This window comes from Mycteria americana, chromosome 11, assembly GCF_035582795.1.
Source record: "Mycteria americana isolate JAX WOST 10 ecotype Jacksonville Zoo and Gardens chromosome 11, USCA_MyAme_1.0, whole genome shotgun sequence".
NCBI lineage: Eukaryota > Metazoa > Chordata > Aves > Ciconiiformes > Ciconiidae > Mycteria > Mycteria americana.
This window is the reverse complement of record NC_134375.1, coordinates 7,959,999-7,981,127: the sequence shown is the minus strand read 5'-3', so window position 1 is coordinate 7,981,127 and position 21,129 is coordinate 7,959,999. Positions and strand designations below refer to the sequence as shown.

Sequence of the window (21,129 nt, the reverse complement as noted above, 5' to 3'; positions counted from 1 at the left end):
CAGACATACGTTACATATTGTTAGAACAGACTTAGTTGTCAACATTAATGAAAACATGCATCCTAACATCACAAAAACCAGACAAGCCCCAACTTCCTATCATCATATCTGGCTTATAAAAGACTCCAGGAACAGCTGCACTAACTGAATGGGACACACACTGGAAAACGATGTCATTAGACATGAAGCTTGCTTGCATCAAACCTCAATGTTGGCATGATATCAAGCACACATCATATTAGTTTCAACTAAACCAGAACCACGTTTTACCCATATCAGAAAACTTCATAACTTTTTTTTGCTAGGGAAAAGTGAAACACATATACAATGCTGTGAAATTATTAACTAATAAACTTGTATAGGAAATACCTTTTGGGGCATAATTTAACTATAAAGATGCTTTTTCACATATGGAGGCCAATCTCCCTCTCAGAGTCAGCTGACATACACAGCCATGGCTTCCTCCAACTGCAGCTATCATGCCCACACTTACTAATTCAGAATTTGCGCCTTGATTGTCATGTCCTTCCTCATCTTCATCTTCCTCCTCAGCATCACCCTTTTGAACAAATTCATTTTTTGTGCGCAAATACAACTCCCATAATTTGCAGGCAGCTTTATATTCCGGAGAATCAGGCTGCAAAAACAAATCAAACATTCTACTCAAAATTCAGACCGTTCTTATCTGGAGGAAATTTATAAATTATTAGTTGAAAGGTATTAATGCATTAAATAAATAATAGAAAACCTGGGAAATTCCTGCTTCAGTCGTTCTTCAACAGAGATGCTAAGAATCGCAATAAGCACTAGAAAATGTAACGTCTATCGCTCCAAAGCATCTAAGTCTTTTGGAAAACTTAGCAATAAGATTACTTGGGTTGAGGCTTGGACATGCCTATTAGATGAATCTGGAGAAATAATTGGGTTTTGTTGCAGCATAACACTACTGGTATTTAAAACAGACTAAATATCAGTATGCCAGAAACATGATTCAAGCCAATACTGCTGCCATTGTGTGGCACTTGAAAATTAATTTCTGTGGAAGAAGAATGCCAATAAGTGTGCCAATATCTTTGAAAGCACTGCCATGATTTACACTCTTCCATAACTCAGCATTAACTGTGAAATTCCAAAGAACTTGACAACATGCTACCACCTGGGTACACATCTAGGTATATTTTTTGGAAGAGCTAGAAGCATTAGTCAGCGAATTAAGTTTTGTAAATACTGTGTTGGTAGTGGCAGACAAGCATGTGCCTATTAACATTACTACTTAAGAACTTTACCCAGAAAAAAGACTGCTCTTCCACTCTTCTGTATTTTTCTTTCCCTCTCCTCTGTCACTTAACCTCTATTTCAGGTATTCCTGCAGATATGTCACCTTATTACTACTGATTATGCTCTTCTTCACTCTCTCAACCTCTGACAGCTTGCAATACAAATGAGAAACCAATATGAGAACTATTCTTAAGCCTACCTTATTAGACTTAAATATTCTCAAGACATTAGACCAGGTGTTATTTATGAGGAACAGATTTAAAGAGTATTCTGCTCCACGAGTCTGCTTCCTTCTGTATTAATGCAAGATGCTCAAAAGTGTAAGATTTGAACCAAAATACTAAAAAACCAAAGGCTTCCATTCTAACCTAGCATTGCCAATAAAACACCTGCTACAATAGAGACCTTGACAATGAATCAGCCATCCCTGTTTTATATGCATCATTGGAACTGCCATGTTCCAATGATAAAAGATGGGCAAGATAAAAGATGGGTAAGATAAAAAAGATGAAAAAAGAAGAGGTTATGTTTGTGTGCCATACCTCCAGCTCACAACTCCATATTTCTCTGGAAATGTCAACATTCCTTCATTCTAGAATGATGGCTACCTATTTCTATTCTACATGCAAGATTTTTACAGTGCAGGCATAATTTTGAGTCCACTATTCTGTAGGCAAAGGCAGCACACATTTTGTAAAACTCTAATCATTCTTTCCTGCCATCAAGTCCTTCTCTCTTGTGTAGAAACCATGAAAAAGCCAACATTAATGGGTGAGTTGCCTTGCAAAGCTTCAGGAGTACACAATGAATTTGGAAATCTTTGTACTTTTTCTACTGTAACCAGAATGTCCAAATGCATTAATCCATAAATCTGATTGTTTTTCAAAAAGCTACACGCACACACAAACGTAAACAAAATAAGCATTGCTTTTCTGAATGTCACCCGGTTATACCAGCTGGGTTCAGAAAGCAGTCATTTGGATCATCTCAAAGTCAAAGATGAAAGGTAATATTAGCAGTTTTAGATATGCTGTATCATCTCAGTCACTACATACAATTTCACTGTTTTATGTATTTAACATAGCCTTCCATTAAACAAGATTAATCCAATTTTTTCTCACTTCCTTACAGCAACTGTAATAAAAACCATTAACATCTGAAATAAAACATGTACCCAGTTTGGGGGAATGGACATGGGGGTTGCACCCTTGATGAAACACATCTTCATGTACACTCACCATCTATCATCACTGACCATGATAATCAATGTGCCTTTTTTTCATATAGTTAAGTGGCCAATGGAAGAGAAAGATTCAACACTCCTACTGTATGCTTGCTGTTATTTATATACTGTTCCCTTTGGGGAAAAAAAAATCTTTTTCTATTTCAAAATGTCACACAGAGTGTGTTGTAAAATGGGAAGGCTTTGATAGAAGAATATTTTTGTCAGTTTACATGTCTATTTTTGCTTTCTGTTTCTTTTGGAAAACTACATGAAGACCCTCCCCACATTATTTTATAGTTTTCCACAGAAATATGGCTATAGTAGGACATCTTACAAAGATACGGTCAACCTTACGGAAATATATGCAGATAACTGCAATGTGTGCTGTTCTCTTACCAATAATAAAAGCTAAACTGAAAAGTTTTTGGCCAAACCAAGGAAGAACTTGAACATATCTCTACCACTTTTACAATGAATTTGAGCCTTTATATGTATTTTCCTCACCTTATAGTAAGCCTTCGCGTTGTTAAAGAGAAGCTGAAAATCAGCAGTCAGCACATTGACATCATCATATTCCTCCATCTTCAGCTTTTGTTGGATTTTCATTAAATCAATTGGCTGAGAAACCACTTCATAATAATCTGGCTGATTTCTGTTGCAATGACAAAAACAGACATTATATTCCAAGCAGTAAAACCAAAACCACAGCACTAAAGTTTGTATGTGTCTATGACCAAATAAAACAAAGAAAGTTCCAATACATTTTTGTTACAGCTAAAAGATCTGGACAGTGGTCTATTTGTAGGCTTACTTTATTACATGTTCTGTTATCATCCTCAATTTTCTGAGTTTAAGATAAAATTCAGTCTCCTACTTTATCTACTGCATTTTCAAGGGTCACACCTATTAATCTTCCCAAGATATGCCCTTAGTATTATATTCCACCACTTAAGTGGAATATTTTATAAGTCAAAGACATAGATGTTTTAGGCAGGTGTCACAAGAAACATTTTAAATTAATTCAGTGTATCCTTTTTTGACTGAAAAAGGGCACCAATGTTAGCATGTCACATTGAATAATTACATCAAATACTCGGATCAAACACTGGTGTGAAACTATGATAAATTTAGCTTAAAATTTTCACAGCTATTAATGCTGAAGTATTCCCCAATATCCACTTATTCCCTAATTAAATCTCAGGTTCAAGGCTTAACCAGAACCGGGATCTTACCTTCGCTTCGGTGCCCTAATGAAAAGCTCACAAAGGAGCCTGCCCTGTTCATCTTTGTAATCTCTGATGGTGTTGTAAAGTTCATGGCATACAGCAATCTAAAATGCAAGAACAATAAAGTAATGAAAAAGGAGACAATTTTCAGGAGGTAACAAATCAAAGCCTGCTTACAATGGGAAAGACAAGCTGTCAATCCACAGTGTGCTGTAAAGAAGAAGTGTGAAGAAATTGGTGGATCTCGTACATTAGAACCATACCTGACAAATATGCCAGGTACTGCAGAATTTTAATTTATTTTTTTGAACACAGGCAGCTTTCTTTCAATGCTAATTCTAAGTAAAACACCCAAAATGTAAATTAATTCAGTACGATTCTCTCTGAGTTATAGACATCTAAAACAACGACAGGGGTTCTTCTGCCCTGCAATTAATTAAAATTAGACTGTTAACTCAAAGGCATAACAGAGACATTGTACACTTCAGCAATCACTGCCTGTGCTGTTCCCCACTTATCTCTCTCTGCATTTGCTATTCAGACACAGCTCTCAACTTCTGCACGTTATGATTTCAGCTCCTTCTCCAACATCCTTCCATCTGCTAAAATCATCAACAAAAAAAGAAAAGCAGCAAAAGGAAAATGGGAAAGAAAAAGATGAAACTGGAGAGACAAGAACAAGCCAAAGCTGAACGAGATCCTAAACAAAGCTTAGCCAAGGCAGCAACAGATTCAAGGCCAGTGTATATGTACTACATATGACCACCCATTTTACAACCCAGCATTTCCCAGACAGGGATACAGTATCCCCAAGAAAAAAGTTGTGTATAATGAGAAGGTACTAACAGGATCTACAGTTGGGAGATTAGAAAGTCTCCTCCTCTTTCTGCTTGGGCCTGGTATATTCGTGGAGTGGTGGCCGTCATCAAAGTCTCCTCCGCTGACACTGCTGGAAGGCGAGGTAGCTCTTCGCCTCTTGGAACCCATGGAATCCAACTTCTTCTATAATGAAGAGAGATGTTCTTAAACTCATGGCATTGCATCCAAACTCTCTGGTGAGAGCTAACTATGAAGCTAGCAATGCTTTAGGATGAGTCACATATGTTTGTTATATACTACAGTTCAGTTAAGCCATAGATCTAAACACCAGCTTTTTGAAAATTGGCAGGAGTGAAGGGAAATCAAAATGGTCCTACAGTTTTATAGTCACTGAAGACAGCAATGTCAGAAAGCCTAGGGCTCACAGTGATGAGGATGAATTTAGCAGCTCTTACTAGGATACATTCTTAAACTATCTACATTTTGATCTCATCCCATGCATGATAACTAAGCAAGAACCACTGTTTTAAAGGAAAGAGCTGTACAAAGACAAGTACTCAGTTCTGATGTAAAAGCACATAATTCCATGCCAAATTAAAAAAAAAACAAAACAAAACAAAAAAAAAAACCCAAACGACAAAAAAACATGAACAAAACAAATTACAAACTAAAATTCAAATGGCTACTGAATACCTTGTCTTAGATTCAAGCCAAAAAAAGGTCCGGGCCATCATGTGACCTACTACTCCCACTTTATGTGTGGAAGGAATGGCTCAATCATCAAGAAGTAGAAAAAGCCACCTCCTTTTTTGGCCATAGTTTTCCATTTATCAGCAGAAACAGTGACAAATGAATAACCACCATCCAACAACTATGGTGATTTATGGAACAAGTTGTTGGCTCTTTCCCAACTTCCAGTGACAGCATCATAAAATATATTTATTTGTAGCTGTCTCAAAGGCTGAAGACAGAATAGATCCATCTATCCCAGTCTATACCCATTTTCCAACCAAATCAAGGAATCTCTTCTAGGAAGCACTCAGTTGATTTACAAGGTACGGCAGCACAACATAACCGCATTAGAGCATTTATGTTAGAGACAGAATTAATTTCAAGCACACAAATGAGATGAATAAGGCAGGAATAATTAACAGTTAGGATAAAGAAAAGCAAAAGCCTAAGGCAGAGAAATGGAGAGAATGGTGCACATACAATCAATAATTTACCAGATTTACCAGAGTACAACCAGCACCTCGAAAAGCCAGTCTCCTCATAGTGTCTGACAGCCAAGTAGAGATACTGGGAGAAGGTAACACTCTAAGAATAGCAAATCAGCAATGGTGTTAGTACAGTCAAAACTGGAAGACAAGAAAAAGGAAAGACAGAGAGAAGAAAATGGAGAGTAGCTATAGATAGACAGATTACTAAATATTAATAATAAATATAATATAGATAGATAATTAAAGAATAAAATCAAATAATAAATTGAATAATTAGAGTGACAGAAAAAAGAAAGAAACAGAAGGTAACTTTTTTTAGCCTAGCAGAAACTCTACAAAGTAATTTTGTACACAGAACGCTAGACACTTCTGTCATTTTTACAGTAAAAACACATTTCTCTAATGTTCCTGAATGCATGTTACAGATTTCACAGCCACTTGCAAGAGAATGATTCATCAAGCAGAGCAGGGAGTAAACATAAGTGATATCTGACCTGAGAGTAGAAACCAGAAAGCAGTAAAGCTTACAGAATGCAAAGTAGTACAGTGCTTGTAACAATAAGAAAATAATTTTTAAGGTCAAGAAACATTTAACAGACTCTCTAGTGATGATGCACTTCCATCAGTCTTCAGAGCGGATTTCTATCCTCATAAGTAAGCAACATCAAGGATCCAGCCAACAGGTTCACTACAGATATACCTGTTTCAATTTCTAAGCAGTCTCCAAGTCTGCTTTTTTCCAGAAATTACATGCGAAATGTACAGAACCATTTTATGGCAAAACGATTGCTTCGATTTAGTTCATACAACTACTGTCTTCAATAAAACCCCAGAGAGATTGTCTTCCTGTTCGGTATTCTGGACATTTTCATAACACGCATATACAGAGAATCTTTGTGCTTTATTAGCAGGCAATTCATCTCAGGAACGGACAACCAGCCTGTTGCTTTTGGCACGGCCTGCAACTTTTATCTGAGCGCTACAGTCTCAAATGGCTAACACCAGGTGCGTGCTGATGGGGAGGCTGCTAGAAAACACAAGTTCTTGGTTGTGAAAGAAAGGCGGGAGGGACTACTGGAATCAATAATTCTGGTTCACCCAGGAACCCAAAAGTCCACTCAGTCCAATCCCATCCTGAAATAAAGATTCGGGGAGCCTCCAACCAGCACCTGCCTGCAAACTGCACATAGGCTTCTCCACGTCCGTTATCTGAGGCACGTGCACTGCAGATTCTCAGCCATACATAGACGCTGGTGTACACTTGTATGATCAAGACACCCGGCCATTCTGCACACAGCCTCCAAAAACATTTTTCTCCTCTAATAACTGAGGAAGGTGCAAAACACGTATCACAGTCTGAACAACATCATGAATACTCAGTGAGAGAACTGCTTACGTAAAACTCCTACAAATTTCAGGCTCCAAAATGCAAACTTTTCTCTAGATCTCCATGCTCATAAACACAGATAATCCTACTGCGCACAGAAATGTATTCTGTTTTACTTAAGAACATGTCTCCTAGACTTTCTTCTGCAATGTAGCTGCTAGCTCACAAGACTGTGAATGGTCACACCAAGAATCTCCACCGCTACAAACAAGCCAACTCCTGTGCAACAGGAGCTTGGGCATCTTCTTAATAATTGCTCACATTGCCCATAAAAACGTCACATAACCATAGACATCTCTATAAGAAATGTTTTGGCCATTACCAATATACATGTATACGAATATATACACAACGGGTGGAAGATTGCCTCTCCTGAAAGCTGTACTACTGATCACCACAAGCATTAGCCAGTCTAACACCTCATTAAATGAGCAGTTTTTACGTGCATTTGAGATAACATGCTTAAAACAAGCCAAGGAGGTATCTAGCACACATTTCATTTTCTGCCTCCAAGTAGAAAAAAGCTAAAAGCCGATAGATACCACAGAAAGTATTTTATCGTTATCAGGATCTCCCACGTTTCAACAGAAATACTCAATAAATCATGGTAAATTTAGCAAACGGAACAAGGGAGGGAAACACAGCCAGAATTTCCCGCGATTACCGATCACACTGAAACCAGCTACAACATAGGAAAAGTGGGACGGCAGCAACCAGACACTATAAAAGGACAAAGTTGGTGAAGAAGTGAGAGGCACAGCATATCGATCGTTTCATCAGCACTGGGACAAGCAGGCAAAACACGTACTTTACCCAAACCGTCCCGCAGGCGGGCCCCTGCCTGCACCCGGCTCGCAGCCTGCCCGGTTTATGAGGTGTTACTGTCGGCCGGAGAAGGCGACAAAGAAGAACACCAGTTCGGGCCCCGGACCAGCCTGTGCCCTCGCGGCCTGACAGGACGATGTCCCCTCCCCGACCCGCGCTGCCACCCACACCGGGCAGGACACGCTCCCGTCCCCCGGGCCTCGCTCCGGAGGCTCCGGCAGCGGCCGCGCCGCCGCCGCCGGCCCTCGGCCACCCGCCCGCCGCGAGGCCGCTGTCACCGCTGCGAGCTCGGCCCGGTGACGGGACGGGGCGCTGGGGGCGGCGGGCGGGGACGGCACAGCGGGGAGGACACCGCGGGGAGGGCTGAGGGAGACACCGGGGCCAGCGGGGTCGGGACGCCGGTGAGGGACAGCGACACCGAGGGGGCCGCGGCAGGGCGGCCCGCGCCCAGGGCCAGGGCCGCCGCGGGAGGCGGGGACGGGGGAGGTGACAGGAGGAGGCGGAGGGGCTCGGCGCCCCCGGGCCCGGCGCGGGGCCCGCCGTGGCGGAGCTGCTGCGCGGCCGGGCGGCGCTGCCTCCCCGCGGCGGCCACACAAAGGGAGGCAGCGGCCTCCTGGCTCCGGGCCGCCGCCCCGCCTGCGCGTCCCCGGCGCCGCGCCGCTCACCCAGCCGGCTGCGCTCCGCCTCCGACAGCCGCGGCCGCACTCGCCCTCCTCCGCCGCCCGCCCCGCCACCGCTGCTGCTGCTGCTGCTGCCGCCGTCGGTACCGCCGCCGCTCCGTACCGCCGAGCCCGCCGCTGCCGCAAAGCCCGCCCGGCCGCCAAACGCGCCGAGCCCGCGCGACACCTCCGGCGAGGAAGGGCCGCTTCGCTTTACGGCAGCGCCCGCCGGCGGGAGGAGGAAGGAGCGCGGCCTTCCACGTGGGGCCGCGGCCGAGCGCGGCCCGGCGGCGCCATGAAGCGGCCCAGTGAGCGGCGGGGCCGGGGCGGCGGGAGCGGGGACACTGGTGGCCGCGGGCGGGGGCGGCCCTCGGGCAATATCGCCGGCGAGCGCTCTGCGGCGAGGGAATGGCGGGGGGGGGCGGGCGGCGGCCCGGGACCCGTGGAATGGCGGCGGCGGGGGGTGGGGGGGGGGAGCGGCCGCCCGTGGCCGAGCGAACGGCGGCAGCCCAGGGTGGGGGAATCGGGCAGCCGGGCTCGAGGGAACGGCGGCGGCGGGCGGCGATAGGAGCTCGGCCGCTTCCCGGGCGGCCGTGAGCGGGGGGGCTGTCCCCGGGAGGCGGGGGCGCGAGGAGCCGGCGCTGACGGGCGCGGTGCCTTGCAGAGCTGAAGAAAGCCAGCAAGAGGCTGACCTGCCACAAGCGCTACAAGATCCAGAAGAAGGTGAGTCCCGGCGGGCTGCCCTTGTCCCACGGAGCGGGCGGGGGGACTGTTTCTAAGTAAAGCTCCATGCTAACTAGTTTAACGCTAAAAACAGTTTTTATATATTACTACAGAAGCACGTTGTACGTATACATGTACACAATAAGGATGTTATCTTGAATGTTAAGGAGTCTGGGCTGTAGAGAGGAATTTGCTTTCCAGTTACCATTGGCCAAAGGATGATGTAGAAAGGAGCATAGGTTTTCTACATCATTACATTTTGCATTATTTTGGGCTGGTATGTTCGAGTGTAGCTTTACAATGAGACATTATGCAATTGAAACACTTTGATCTAAAGGCAGAAACATACCATTTTTTACTCTGTATCTGTAAACAGGAGGGATACATCCCTTTTTTTTTGCCTTAGACTGAGAAAATATTCTTGCTCCTGTCTTCAGATCAGAGAACACCACCGAAAAGTCAGGAAGGAGGCCAAAAAACGTGGACGCAAAAAGCCCAAGAAAGATCCCGGTGTTCCCAGTGCTGCACCATTTAAGGAAGAGCTTCTACGGGAAGCGGAGCAAAGAAAGCAGAGGGTAAAATACAATTTGTGGTAAACAGGACAAGAACTGAGACCGTTCCTAGCTTCAAGAAAGCTTTGTGTGTATGTGTGTGTGTACATGTGCACACCGAGAGGGTGCAATCATGTAAATGGTCCTAGTAGACAGGTACTTTGGAAAAATAATATATTTATTTCCAGCACTATATAGTGTGTATACAATATACTCTTTTATTTTTAATCTTAATTTCATCACTGTGTGTATAAACATGCTGGAAATGTCACTTTTAATGTAATCAGAATTGTCCGTGATGCTAAGATACACAGATGTCCCATCAGAATGCTAAAAGTTGAGTCTTGGCATTATGTGATTATACAGAAAATAAGGATCTGCTGTCCGCAGTGTGGAGTAATGTGACATGAGAGCAGCACCCTTATCAGTTGTAATGTTGTTGCTGCATGGCTCTTATTTTGGGGTGTAGCTAATGTATATATTGCCTCTGGTTTTGAGGCAATTGAAGGCAACAGTATTCTTTTCAGGGTAGGATGCAAAAAAAGTTCCCAGTGTTACTTGGACAGCCATGGCTTCTAAATAAGCTGTTTCAGGAACTTTGGTCAGAAATAAGTAAATGGGGAGAAAGAACAGGCTTCTTACCACCTTCAAAAGTGTTTTATCTGGCTTGGGTTTTTGTTTGCAATCAGCTTGAAGAACTAAAACAAAAGCAGAAGCTCAACAGACAGAAAGAACATGAAAAGAAGAGGAAGCTTGAAGCTAAAAAGAATGCAGCCAAAATCAAGGAAAAAGCAGAGGGAAAGGTAGGCGTCTGGTATGATTTTCATTCTTTGAAGCTTATAGAAGCAATAAAAGTCATCCTGAAACTACATCTTCTTAAGCAGTGTGTTATATGTTACATTTTCGTGCTGTATATGCACGCAAGTATAATACGCTAATTCTCAATTAAATCATTCCCTTTCATTTTTACTTGCATTCAGGAATCCTCTGGCAAATCTAAAGCAAAGACTAACAAACCGCTGGATAAAAATTCAAAGAAATCATTTTGCAGGGAGCTCAAGAAGGTGAGATGTTTCAACTATTTTTATATAGTTTGATGAGAGTCAGCAATGAGACCGCTTGTTATTTTCCTTTTTTGCATTACTGTGCAGCTGCTACAGAGTATAAAGGTTGCTTGTGATGAACTTCAACACTGAAGTAAGGGATTTTACGAGAGAAACTGTGAGGGTTTCAGTCTTGTCTGGTGTGAGCTACTGAGACATCCAGTACTTTGAGGCATTAGACTTCTTGGGCCCATGTCAGTACATACTGAGTGATCAGAGAGCTCTTGTAGTAATGAGGTAGTACTGTCTAAGGATTTCTTGCCTTTGGAGGAAAAAGATGAAAATTGCTTCATCTTTCTGGTTTGTAGTTCAGAAGAAGGGAGCTCAAACAAGAACTGTGAAATCATCCTGTGAAATGCAACAGTAACTGTTGTAAGCCACAGCTATTCCAGAGTTGTCATCTGTCAAATGGTCTGTGATGTCTGATTTGAGAGTCTTCTCTCTTTTTTCCTAACCTAGGTGATTGAGGCCTCAGATGTGGTTCTAGAGGTTTTAGACGCAAGAGATCCAATGGGCTGCCGGTGCCCGCAACTGGAGCAAGCTGTAACTTGCTCTGGAGGAGACAAAAAGCTGCTGTTGGTCCTGAACAAAATTGGTAAGAAGCACAGGTTTTCTTGAAGCGTTACTTTGTCACTGTGTGGTTCTGTGGTAGGTGAGCTATGAAGAAGATTTTAAAGGAATCTGAGATTCCATTGAAGACGTAAGATCCAACTCTGAGCTCACTGCCCTACTGAAGGGTTCACATTTCCTCCACCTTTTAGTCTAGTTTGCTAAGAAAACACCACAGACAGGTAAATGCACATTAGCCCCTTTCTTTTGCAATAAATTCTGAGGGCATTGGCCGGTTTCAGCTAAATTTGACAGAAGTTAAAGATCTTAAAATTTTCAACATTTTTGTGAATGTAGGTGAGTAGGCAGAGATCACGATGCTGGTCCCCACTGAGGCAATGGTTGAGTTAAAGATCAGCAAATCAATGCAATAGTTGTATTTTAAATTTGCCTTTGGGAAGTATTTTCTCTCTTCTATTGCTGTATGAAAGAATCCACACAAAAGCAGGTGAAACCAGCTAAAAAGGCTGGAGATTACTGGGTTAGCAGCAGCAAAAAAAAAGAAAAGGAAATGCCAAGAGCGACAGCAAGAGCAAAGGGAGCTTTATATTAGAGTAGCCTCTGCAGGGATGATGGGATAATCCTTCACAGAACATCACTCCCTGTACCATACAAAGACTCCTAGCAAGACCCCAGCATTAAAAACTGATACAGGGGCCAAAAATGTAATTGTGGTATGTTCTGCTTGAGGCAGAAAATAAAGACTAAAACTTGCAACACTGGGTGCCTTTGGGGATCATACCCAGTACTAGAGTTTTCAGCCAAACATTATTTGTCATAAAGAAACATACTAAATAGACAAAATACAGTCTGGTTCATGATTCCACATTAGATTTTCTCCACACAGTGATATTTAAGGTTCACATGAGTGAAAGGACTGTGCTCGTTTTTGCAGATTTAGTGCCAAAGGAGAACTTAGAGAAATGGCTGAATTACTTGAAGAAGGAGCTTCCAACGGTTGCTTTTAAATCGGCAACACTGATGAAGGACAGGACTATGGTAAGAGCACTGCAGGCTTTCTCATGGCTAAGTCCTATGTGTTTGCAATCACACATGTTGAAACATGTTGAGAAACAGGAACTCATATTCTTTAAAATTCCTTTTCCCCTTGTTTGATTATACTGGTGTGACTGATGGATATGCCGTTGCACTTTGACTAAGCTTTGTGGTACTGTGGGGGAATCCTTGCTGTTGAAATATGTATTGTTATTTGTGCCCAGGATGCTGGACTAGAGTAAAACCAAGTCTTTTTTTTTTTTTTTTACTGTAAGAAGGACAGTGAGGGGAGGAAGATGAGGAATTTTTCATCTTCTACTTAGGATGGTTGCACCAGTTACATCTGAATTGTTTTGTAGGTGGTGCAATCGGTACTACTGCATTCATCCTGACTGTGGCCATCAATAAAGGTAGCACCTGACTTCTTTCATGAAGAGTATACAGGGTTTAGCTCCCTGTGTCCTAGTCTCAACTCTTTGAAGATGCTAGTTTGAGCCGTATATGTATTAATACATAATGCTTCACACGTCTTAACCCTGATAACAGCATAGTGAAATACCCTCCTGCAAAATGGTACAGGAACTGCAATGCGGAGAGCAGGTTTTGAAATCCTTCAAAAAATTGAAACCTCTTGAGTGAATTTGCAGATTTAAGGATTCTACCATCTGAACATACATGGTTATTTTATGGTCGACAACAATCTGCAACACAGCCTGAATTGAAATCACAAGCCCTAGAAGTCAGTTCACATTCTTTTTTCTCTTACTGTTGATGGCTACCTTTTTTACTGTCACTTAACTGATTAGCCAATTTCTTATTAAACTAACTCCTTCTGTTTAGAAGAACACAGTAACATCGTCTAGTAGAGGATAAGAGTTGGAAACATTACAGTAGATAAATAAATCTAAGCATATGTATTTATCTTCCTAAATAGCTCCTGACCATGGTGGTTTTTTGGTTTTTTTTTTTGCCTTTGAATCCTGTAGCAGGAACAGTTCACAAAAAGACGTGCTCGTGTTGATTTGTCAAGAACCACTGAATGTTTTGGAAGCAAATGCCTTCTGAAACTTCTTCAAGAGCACGGCAAGACTCAAAACAAAGCCATTCAGGTTGGGGTAGTAGGTAAGCATTTTGAGAGACAGGAGGAGTTTCCTTCTCCTCCCATAAAGCTTTAGTATCCTGTATTGCAAATTGGGTAAAACAACTTAACGCATGACTTTCTTTGGGGCTTTCTAGTCATTGTTCTTACTTTCATCTAAGCCTTGCTATTGCAGAACTTCAGTTGACAGCGATTTATGTTGTACTACGTGCATGTAGTGTATGTGATCTGTGGAAGACACATTGTGTGAGGCCTTACCTGATTCACCAGCTAAGAGAAGCAGGTTACATACCATGCAGCTTGCACTGCCTTCCTCCTCTCTGATTAGATTTGTGGTGTTACATTCAGTGATGTCTTTCATGCCCCTTTTATTATCAGTGTGAGAAATGAGGATACAGACTTTGTCTTACTTCTGTAGTGAAGACTTCAGATCCAACTCTGATCTCACACTGAAGATGTACTTTACCAAAGACACCTGGAAGAAGCAGTTTTGATCAGTGTTACATAGGCTGAATTTTCTTATTTAACTTACAAGGATTTATGTGGTTTTCTTCAGGTTTCCCTAATGTGGGAAAGAGCAGCATAATCAACAGTCTTAAAGGAGTTCGTGCTTGCAATGTTGGCGTAGCAAGAGGTGTTACCAAGTAAGCCAAGTCTGATAAAAGCTGTTCATTGCCCTGTTTGTTGCTGTGTTCTGATTACCTTGAGTTTGTTGTTTGTGTACAATTTCCATCCATTAAGGGCAAACTATGCCCCTGTGTGCAGTTTTAAATGCACATTTCAGTTTGCCAGGATGAAAGATACTGATCTGTGTGATGCAAGCTGTCACGAGGGAATACAGTGTATAAACTTGCTCTTTTTGTACACTTAGATTTCTGTCCTACGCAAAGCATATGAGGAGAAAGCACTGAAACTGACTCTGTATGAAGTGTATTCAGTCCAACACTGAGCTTTGTCTTGCATCCCTCACCATTACCAGCACTTTGCTAGTTGATTTATCTTTATCTACTCACAGTGCATTTCTCTCTGAATAGGTCCATGCAAATCGTGCACATTGATAAACAGACAAAGATGTTGGATAGTCCAAGTATAATTGCAGATCCTTCCAACAATGCCCTGGCTCTAGCCTTGAGAAGTATCATAGACACTGAAGAATCAGGCTCAGCAGATGTGCTTGAAGGAGTAGATGCCATTCTAAATCACTGCAGTAAACAGCAGGTGAGCTCTATCTTTTTCCACATCTCTCACTGCATTTGACTTCTCTGTAGGTTTCTTAGGCCAATAACCAAAGTTCGTTTCACTTCAACTACTTCTGGTAGGTTTTGCACTGCTTTCCCCTAACCATACAGTGGCAAACTTTGGCTATTGTATCCAACGCTAAGTGTGATCCTTCATCCTTTTAAATGGAAGGCAGAAACAGCATGCCAGGATCCTGTCAGCCAGAGTCTGTTTTCCCAATAACTCTTCTGATTTTTAAAAACCCCTGCTTTTAAGATCTCACAGCATCACAGAGTGAAAAATGAAGATACTCTGACTGCTTCCTATTATTACAGTGAAGACTTCAGATCCAACTCTGATTTCACTCTAGTTTCAAGTAGATTAACTGAAGCCTAATTCCCACTCAGTTCTGTGATAACTTTTTTCACAAACCAGTGTGCTGTCTCTATACACCCACTAGTATGGGTGAATGACAGATGAATTTGTTGATGAAATAAGCATTTTGCTTTGTAATGTTTACTCCCACATGCAGGAGAAAAAAGGTTCTTCACATACTTGTTTGTCCTCACTGTAACCCAATTTGATTTGCTTTTTCATTCCTAAAACTAAGAGAAATGTGGGTATCTCTTTCTGAATGCACCATTTTCTTTTGCACTAGGTAATGATGCACTATAGTATCCCAGATTTCAGGAACACTGAGGAGTTTTTAACTTTACTTGCTCAGAAAAGGGGTATGCTGAAAAAGGGAGGTGTTCCTGACATAGAGAATATAGCTAAATTACTACTTTGTGACTGGACAGGGTATGTATGCTATGAATTTTGCTTTATGTTGCTCACTTTTTTCACATTGTTAATCCAGCACAGCAGAAGCTCTGAGTCCTGAGAAGTACTTAGAAAAGAGAGGCTGCTCCCCCCCCCGCCCCACCTTCTTTCTCACATTTTAATTCAGTAAAGAGAGCTGGATTGGCTAACAGATTTAGAGAACGCCATCCATAGATAATATTCTAAAGTAGTGAAGGAGACATAGAGTCAAAGCATGTTGCATGTTACTCCATAGCCAGTTTGCTGACTTCTGTTACGGGAATTTGCCTTCCTCTCAAATACTGAGTCCACGTAGTCCTCTTCTACAGACAGGAAAGGATATGGCAAATTTTCTGTGGCAATTTATAGTGGTTCCTATATTCTGAGGGTGGGAATAAATATAACTCAGTAACTGAGTGTGATTATTTCCCTTACTCAAGTGGTTCAGCTGCTTTTACAGCTCATGATTTTACAGACAGATGATTTGTGGTGACAAAGTATGCCATTTCTTTTTCCTCTCAGGAGTGGGCTATCCACTTAATACTGTTATTGACAACTTCAGAGTCAAATTTAAATAGCTATTTAACTGCTGTTAAACAGACTGTAATAAAGGAGTAGTTAGGTTGAAGAGTTTGACAGGTTTGTGCTCTGGGTTTTATTTTTAAATACAGTGATTTAACTGTTATCTTTGGTTGTTTTTTAATGCTGATATTTTATTTTTCCAGAGCTAAAATAAGCTACCACTCACAACCTCCAGGATCTCAGAGACCACCACCCTATCTTACAGAAGACAAAATAGCTGAAATGCAGGAGTGCTTTAATTTAAAGACCCTAGAAGAAGAAAACAACAACACTGTTCAAGGTAGGACTGTTACTGTAATGCAGTGCTACCATTAAGAGTAGTAATAGTAGTTTTAATGGGAGATTTTGAATGGAAGCCTCCTGGGGTTTAGCTTTGCCAATATGCAGTGAATATGAACCTTTTAAGAAAGAAATGGATTCTGATGCAACAGAACAGTGCATCTGTGTGCTGTCTTAACAAAAACTACCCCTGCTAGTTCTTAGTTTCTGCTTGTCTGATCTAACACTCCTAAATAGGAAATAGGGGAAAAGAATGTTGAAGAGCACCAACACTGGCTAATTAGGCCAACAAAATACATTTTACTCAGTACAATCTATGCTCAAATCCAAGTCTTTCAGCTCCTAGGAGTGATCTGTAGATGCCTCAGGGAAAGCTATTCTCACAGAATTGTCCTTTGTTCTACCTGCTTATGTGGGGGTGCAGTCTTGTGGAAGGGAGGGAGCACGACTGTCTTTTTCTAGCCCTGACCTAAAATGGCTGTCCTCTCAGGGGGTAGGCATTATATCTGGTACTGTCTAACAGTGATTTAACAGACACTTCCTATGTTTTTCTCAGCTTTAAAATACCCCAGTCCGGCAAGTAGCATCATTTTCCAGTCAGCTGGTATGGCAAATGGGACAATAGAAGAACATAGAGTGATAGAGGTAGCATCAGAGTGGGAAAACTTGGAAACAAGTAAGGAAGGGGAGGAAGAAGAAGAGGAGGATTTCACAGAAAGTGATGATGATCAAGACGATGTAGAAGAAGAAAAGGATGTCAAAGAGGTAAATCAGGGTTTCATTAGGCTGCTTCTACCTGTTTAGATCATGACACCAAGTACCCAGTCAGTATCTTGCTGTAAACTGAGAATGCGAAGCCACCAGAAGTAATCAAAAAAGTCTTTCTTCTGGAGATATGGGTTGGGCTTTTTGCTTAATTACAGCAACAACATTGTTCTAAGGCAGTGTGTTCCTGACCAACTGTACAAGGGGACATCCACACTATCATTAGTCTCTCTTAGGTTTCATTTGCATGGAAGACTTCATTAGTGATGTCTGAATAAACACATATGTCTGACCTCTCTGACTTGTAGGAAAGCAAAGTTCAGGTCACCAGGAAAGCAAAGCTTGGAAAACAACAAACAAGTCCTACAAATTCAGAAAAGCAGATAGCAGGTCTGTATTAAAAACCCTGGCTTGAAGCATAGTCTCTAGTACTGTAGCACTTGCATTGGTTTCACTAACACATTATTTTCTTTTCTCAGAAAGTGAACATTCCAATTCGCTGTCATTCAGCTTGGATAAGACAGCAGATGAAGATGACGCCTATGATTTTAATACAGACTATGTGTAATGAACTATGTGTGAAGACACAGTTTGGAGACTCTTATTACTGGCTTTCAGAACAGTCATAATGACTTGTGTTGCAGCAGAAGTTGGAGGAATGCTGCATACCAGAGCTGCTGCAAAGATTCACAGTTATTACTGTGTCAAATAATGTATATAATACTGTATCTCCCTTGATTGATCCAGATTTTATACAAGTCCAGGAAATTGACTGTATTCAGCTTTTAAGTCCTAAACTTTATTTCCTGTATTTAAAAAAAAGCCTATTTTAAAAAATTCCTAATAGACTGAGCTAGTCTGTTCACTTTGCCTTATAAAAAGATGTTTCAAAAGGATAAACCCTTTGTCTTTTTCTTTGAAAAACAATGGTAAATGTTTAATTCTAGTCATGTTCAAGCAATTAAATTTCAAGGTAAGTTTTCATCCTCCCTTCCTAAAATTTAATTGTTTTTCCTAGAGGATTACAGAGACTGTAGCCCTAGAGCATGACTTAAGTCAGTAAGTTTTCAGTATACTTATGCAAGACTTCTAGAAACTTTCATATGTAAAGGTTTGCTATAAAATGCTACTTATGTGTCAGCTAGACATAAGGTATTTTATCTAAACACTGCTTTATATGTTCAGAAGTTTCACTGGGAAAGGTAACTGAGATTATGATATTAGTAATCTGTCTTCACTGGGGAACAAGCTTCTTGTTCTTATGGTGCTCTTGAACAAAAGACATATTTCCTGATGACACCTATTATACATGGCAACAACTGGTAACTGTAAAGCAAAACGTTGCCTGCTGCACTCGGCCTAGAGCAGAACTGGGGTCACAAGAGAACCAAGATGCCCTGCAGCTGCTAAATAAATTAAGCGTTTAGAATAAACACCTGACACCAGGCATCTTCCTCTTATGTGCCTGTTTTCCTCCTCTTAAAGGTCTGATTTCTGTTTTCTTTGATAGTTGTATTTTCCATAAATGTATGTTGAGGCACAGTCCTCCTAGGCAGCTTAAAAAAGTATCCAGTGCAGACACAGACACATGCAGTTTATTGAAACCTGCTAAAACACAGCCTGGTCATCAGAATTAAGTTTGTGTGTCAGCTGATCTAGTACAATCTTTTGAAGTTTGATAACTGAACTTATTTCATTACTCCTAACCACTTAAGGACAAGAATGGTTCTTGTTCATCAAAACCCAGGAAAAGAAATGATAGATAACAAACCACAGATCAGCATCCATGACAGAAACAGAACTAAAGGCTGTGACTGCAGTAAGGTCAAGCAGTTGGAAAATCCTTTTAAATTATAAAGCAGTACTAAAACCATATTCATACACATGAAAGAGCCCGTTAGCTCTCTGCTGCCCTGTATCTTAGATCATGCAACACGGAGCCTGTCCAAACATCTTATACTGAGGACTGTTCATAAGTAGTATTATTGAATAAAAATGACAACTTGACTTCAAACCTGTATTAAATGGAATAGTTAGCACTATAGCTGTTGGAATATATCAGCTAACAATAACCACTACTCAAACGTAACACTACAACTATAAAAAAAAAAAACAACTTACCTATAGAAAAGGCGGTGGGCAGCCAGCTGCAAAAGGGCACAGGAATCTCGATGAGTTTAAAGGGCCAGACAGGGGAAAGGCATGGTGGGAAAAACCTCTATAGCAGAGCCATGCTCACTTGAGAGAACTACGAGGAACTTAATAACAAAATTAATCTGCAATTCGTACAACCTGATCCCCAAAATAAACATTTTGCATAATTTTAGAACAAGATTGCTTTTGCAAAGATGAGATCAACTGACTTCAGTTTCAATCACTTGCTACTGTATTTAAGTACAAAGGAACACTTCATATATCAGATCAAGACTAGAATCATATTGTTATTTACCTGAGGTTTGAGTCAACATGTTAAAATTAGCTTTTATTTTTGAACAAAGTTTTCTCCACCACTTTACAAAAAATGTTTTAGTGTTCACTGGCAGTTAAAACCACTTTGCATAGTGAAATAATACTTGAAAAATTCATCTTTCAAAAAAACAAGATTCAATTTTGCAGAATTCTGCAAGAAAGACTTACACAGAAATGGTGGGGAAGAGATTTCATGCAAGAAAGGGTTGTTGATGAACCTACTTCACAGGATAAGAAAACAAAACAAAAAAACAGAAAAAAACCCAAGCAGCTCTTAATTACAGTACATTGCTGTGCAAGATTTGCATGGTGCAAGCACCAGCTGAAGTTGTATGTTGTTCTTAGAAACTGTTTCTTTCTGTAGCTGACAAAATGATCCTCCTCTAGAAGACTTCTAGTAAAGAGCAGAATGCACAACAGACAGAAATGAACTAATGAAAGTGCTAGTTTATAGAGATCCTCCCTTGCTTTCTATAGTGCTGCTGGAGTAGCATCTGTCACACAAGTGAAGTGAGTCTCCTTTGGACCTGTGCCTTTCAGAACTGCACCTGAATAAGCGCATCACCTTGTGCTCCAGCAGGCAAGGACTGCTCTGTAATACAAGTTGGCTAAAAAAAAAGTTCTGCTTGGCTCCAGAAGTTTCCTGAGAAAATGCCATCAGTTATTAAAATTGACTCTACTTCGCTTCATAGGCTTCTGAATGTCTGCGGATCAGGCTGAACTTGCCTGTAGGGTCAGGGACATACCACTTCTCCCAGACTTCAGCGTATGAAGCTGTTCTTCCCCATGGTTTGAAATGTCCGTTCCAATGGAGCAGCTTGGCAGCTTTCACAAACTGAGGAGAGTACCTTTTTCCAGCACTAGACCCTTTTATTGAAAAAGAAATATTAGTGCCTGAAATAAAGGCAGCAGAAACACCAACATGCAATATTTTAACTTCAAAACAAAGGATTTTAACAAAGGAAGTCTTGTCATTTATGGAGAAAGGAGGTCGTATGGGAGGCAGAAATCAAGGCAAAGTGAAAAACATAATGAGGTGCAACTGAATGCCACTTTGATCTGGCTCAGTATCAATATTAATGGACTGCCTTTAACTTCCAAGTTCTTTAAAACCCCCTTAATACCCGGATGTATTCAGCAGCCTATGTATTGTTCATCAGAAACAAAACCTAAGAAAGCTCTTCCAGCGTTGGCGTTTCACCAGTAGCAGAACAGATACAAATGTCTGTTCATCTCAACAATCTTGGAGGAAACACCTAGGATCACTTCAGATACAATATATACGTGGAAAAAGA

The 21,129-nt window shown here is 41.3% G+C and overlaps 3 protein-coding genes and 4 non-coding genes across 17 annotated transcripts in view; 5 read left to right on the top strand and 2 right to left on the bottom strand.

The window, feature by feature from the left end:
• Positions 1-8,789, bottom strand: part of PBRM1 (polybromo 1) — a 64,171-nt gene extending 55,382 nt beyond the window's left edge. For 6 of the 10 annotated variants that reach the window (XM_075514210.1, XM_075514215.1, XM_075514217.1 and 3 more), the window contains exons 1-5: positions 5,784-5,837; positions 4,576-4,731; positions 3,736-3,833; positions 3,008-3,155; positions 494-637 (exon numbers count right to left, since the gene is read on the bottom strand). In XM_075514210.1, coding sequence (XP_075370325.1) covers positions 494-637; positions 3,008-3,155; positions 3,736-3,833; positions 4,576-4,731; positions 5,784-5,822 — 585 coding nt within the window. In that variant the 5' untranslated portion in view covers positions 5,823-5,837. Of the gene's footprint in view, positions 1-493; positions 638-3,007; positions 3,156-3,735; positions 3,834-4,575; positions 4,732-5,783; positions 5,838-7,963; positions 8,087-8,645 lie in introns of those variants that run through there. The other 4 variants (XM_075514211.1, XM_075514214.1, XM_075514212.1 and 1 more) reach the window with 4 other exon arrangements.
• Positions 8,790-8,793: 4 nt separating this feature from the next.
• GNL3 (G protein nucleolar 3) lies at positions 8,794-18,283 on the top strand. Its single transcript, XM_075514227.1, has 15 exons — positions 8,794-8,947; positions 9,304-9,362; positions 9,800-9,937; positions 10,603-10,716; positions 10,894-10,977; positions 11,476-11,611; positions 12,521-12,624; positions 13,608-13,743; positions 14,277-14,364; positions 14,755-14,938; positions 15,597-15,739; positions 16,465-16,601; positions 17,157-17,365; positions 17,674-17,755; positions 17,845-18,283. The coding sequence occupies exons 1-15, from the start codon at positions 8,935-8,937 to the stop codon at positions 17,931-17,933; spliced, it is 1,716 nt and encodes a 571-aa protein (XP_075370342.1). The 5' UTR covers positions 8,794-8,934; the 3' UTR covers positions 17,934-18,283.
• Positions 11,671-11,743, top strand: LOC142415807 (small nucleolar RNA SNORD19). Its single transcript, XR_012777530.1, has one exon. It is a non-coding gene; the product is annotated as a small nucleolar RNA SNORD19 (small nucleolar RNA).
• LOC142415809 (small nucleolar RNA SNORD19) lies at positions 14,102-14,175 on the top strand. The gene has a single exon (XR_012777532.1). It is a non-coding gene; the product is annotated as a small nucleolar RNA SNORD19 (small nucleolar RNA).
• LOC142415810 (small nucleolar RNA SNORD69) lies at positions 14,602-14,679 on the top strand. The gene has a single exon (XR_012777533.1). It is a non-coding gene; the product is annotated as a small nucleolar RNA SNORD69 (small nucleolar RNA).
• On the top strand, positions 15,235-15,310 carry LOC142415808 (small nucleolar RNA SNORD19). Its single transcript, XR_012777531.1, has one exon. It is a non-coding gene; the product is annotated as a small nucleolar RNA SNORD19 (small nucleolar RNA).
• A 1,543-nt stretch (positions 18,284-19,826) lies between the features above and the next one.
• Positions 19,827-21,129, bottom strand: part of GLT8D1 (glycosyltransferase 8 domain containing 1) — an 8,085-nt gene continuing 6,782 nt past the window's right edge. For both annotated transcript variants that reach the window (XM_075514228.1, XM_075514230.1), the window contains exon 10: positions 19,827-20,701. In XM_075514228.1, the coding sequence (XP_075370343.1) occupies positions 20,511-20,701 (191 nt within the window). In that variant the 3' untranslated portion in view covers positions 19,827-20,510. The remainder of the gene's footprint in view (positions 20,702-21,129) is intronic.

Excerpts from the sequence above, each read along its gene's own strand:
- GNL3 (XM_075514227.1), top strand. Across the intron at positions 9,363-9,799 it reads GCTACAAGATCCAGAAGAAG|ATCAGAGAACACCACCGAAA; the intron begins GTGAGTCCCGGC and ends TCCTGTCTTCAG. Across the intron at positions 10,717-10,893 it reads AGGAAAAAGCAGAGGGAAAG|GAATCCTCTGGCAAATCTAA; the intron begins GTAGGCGTCTGG and ends ACTTGCATTCAG.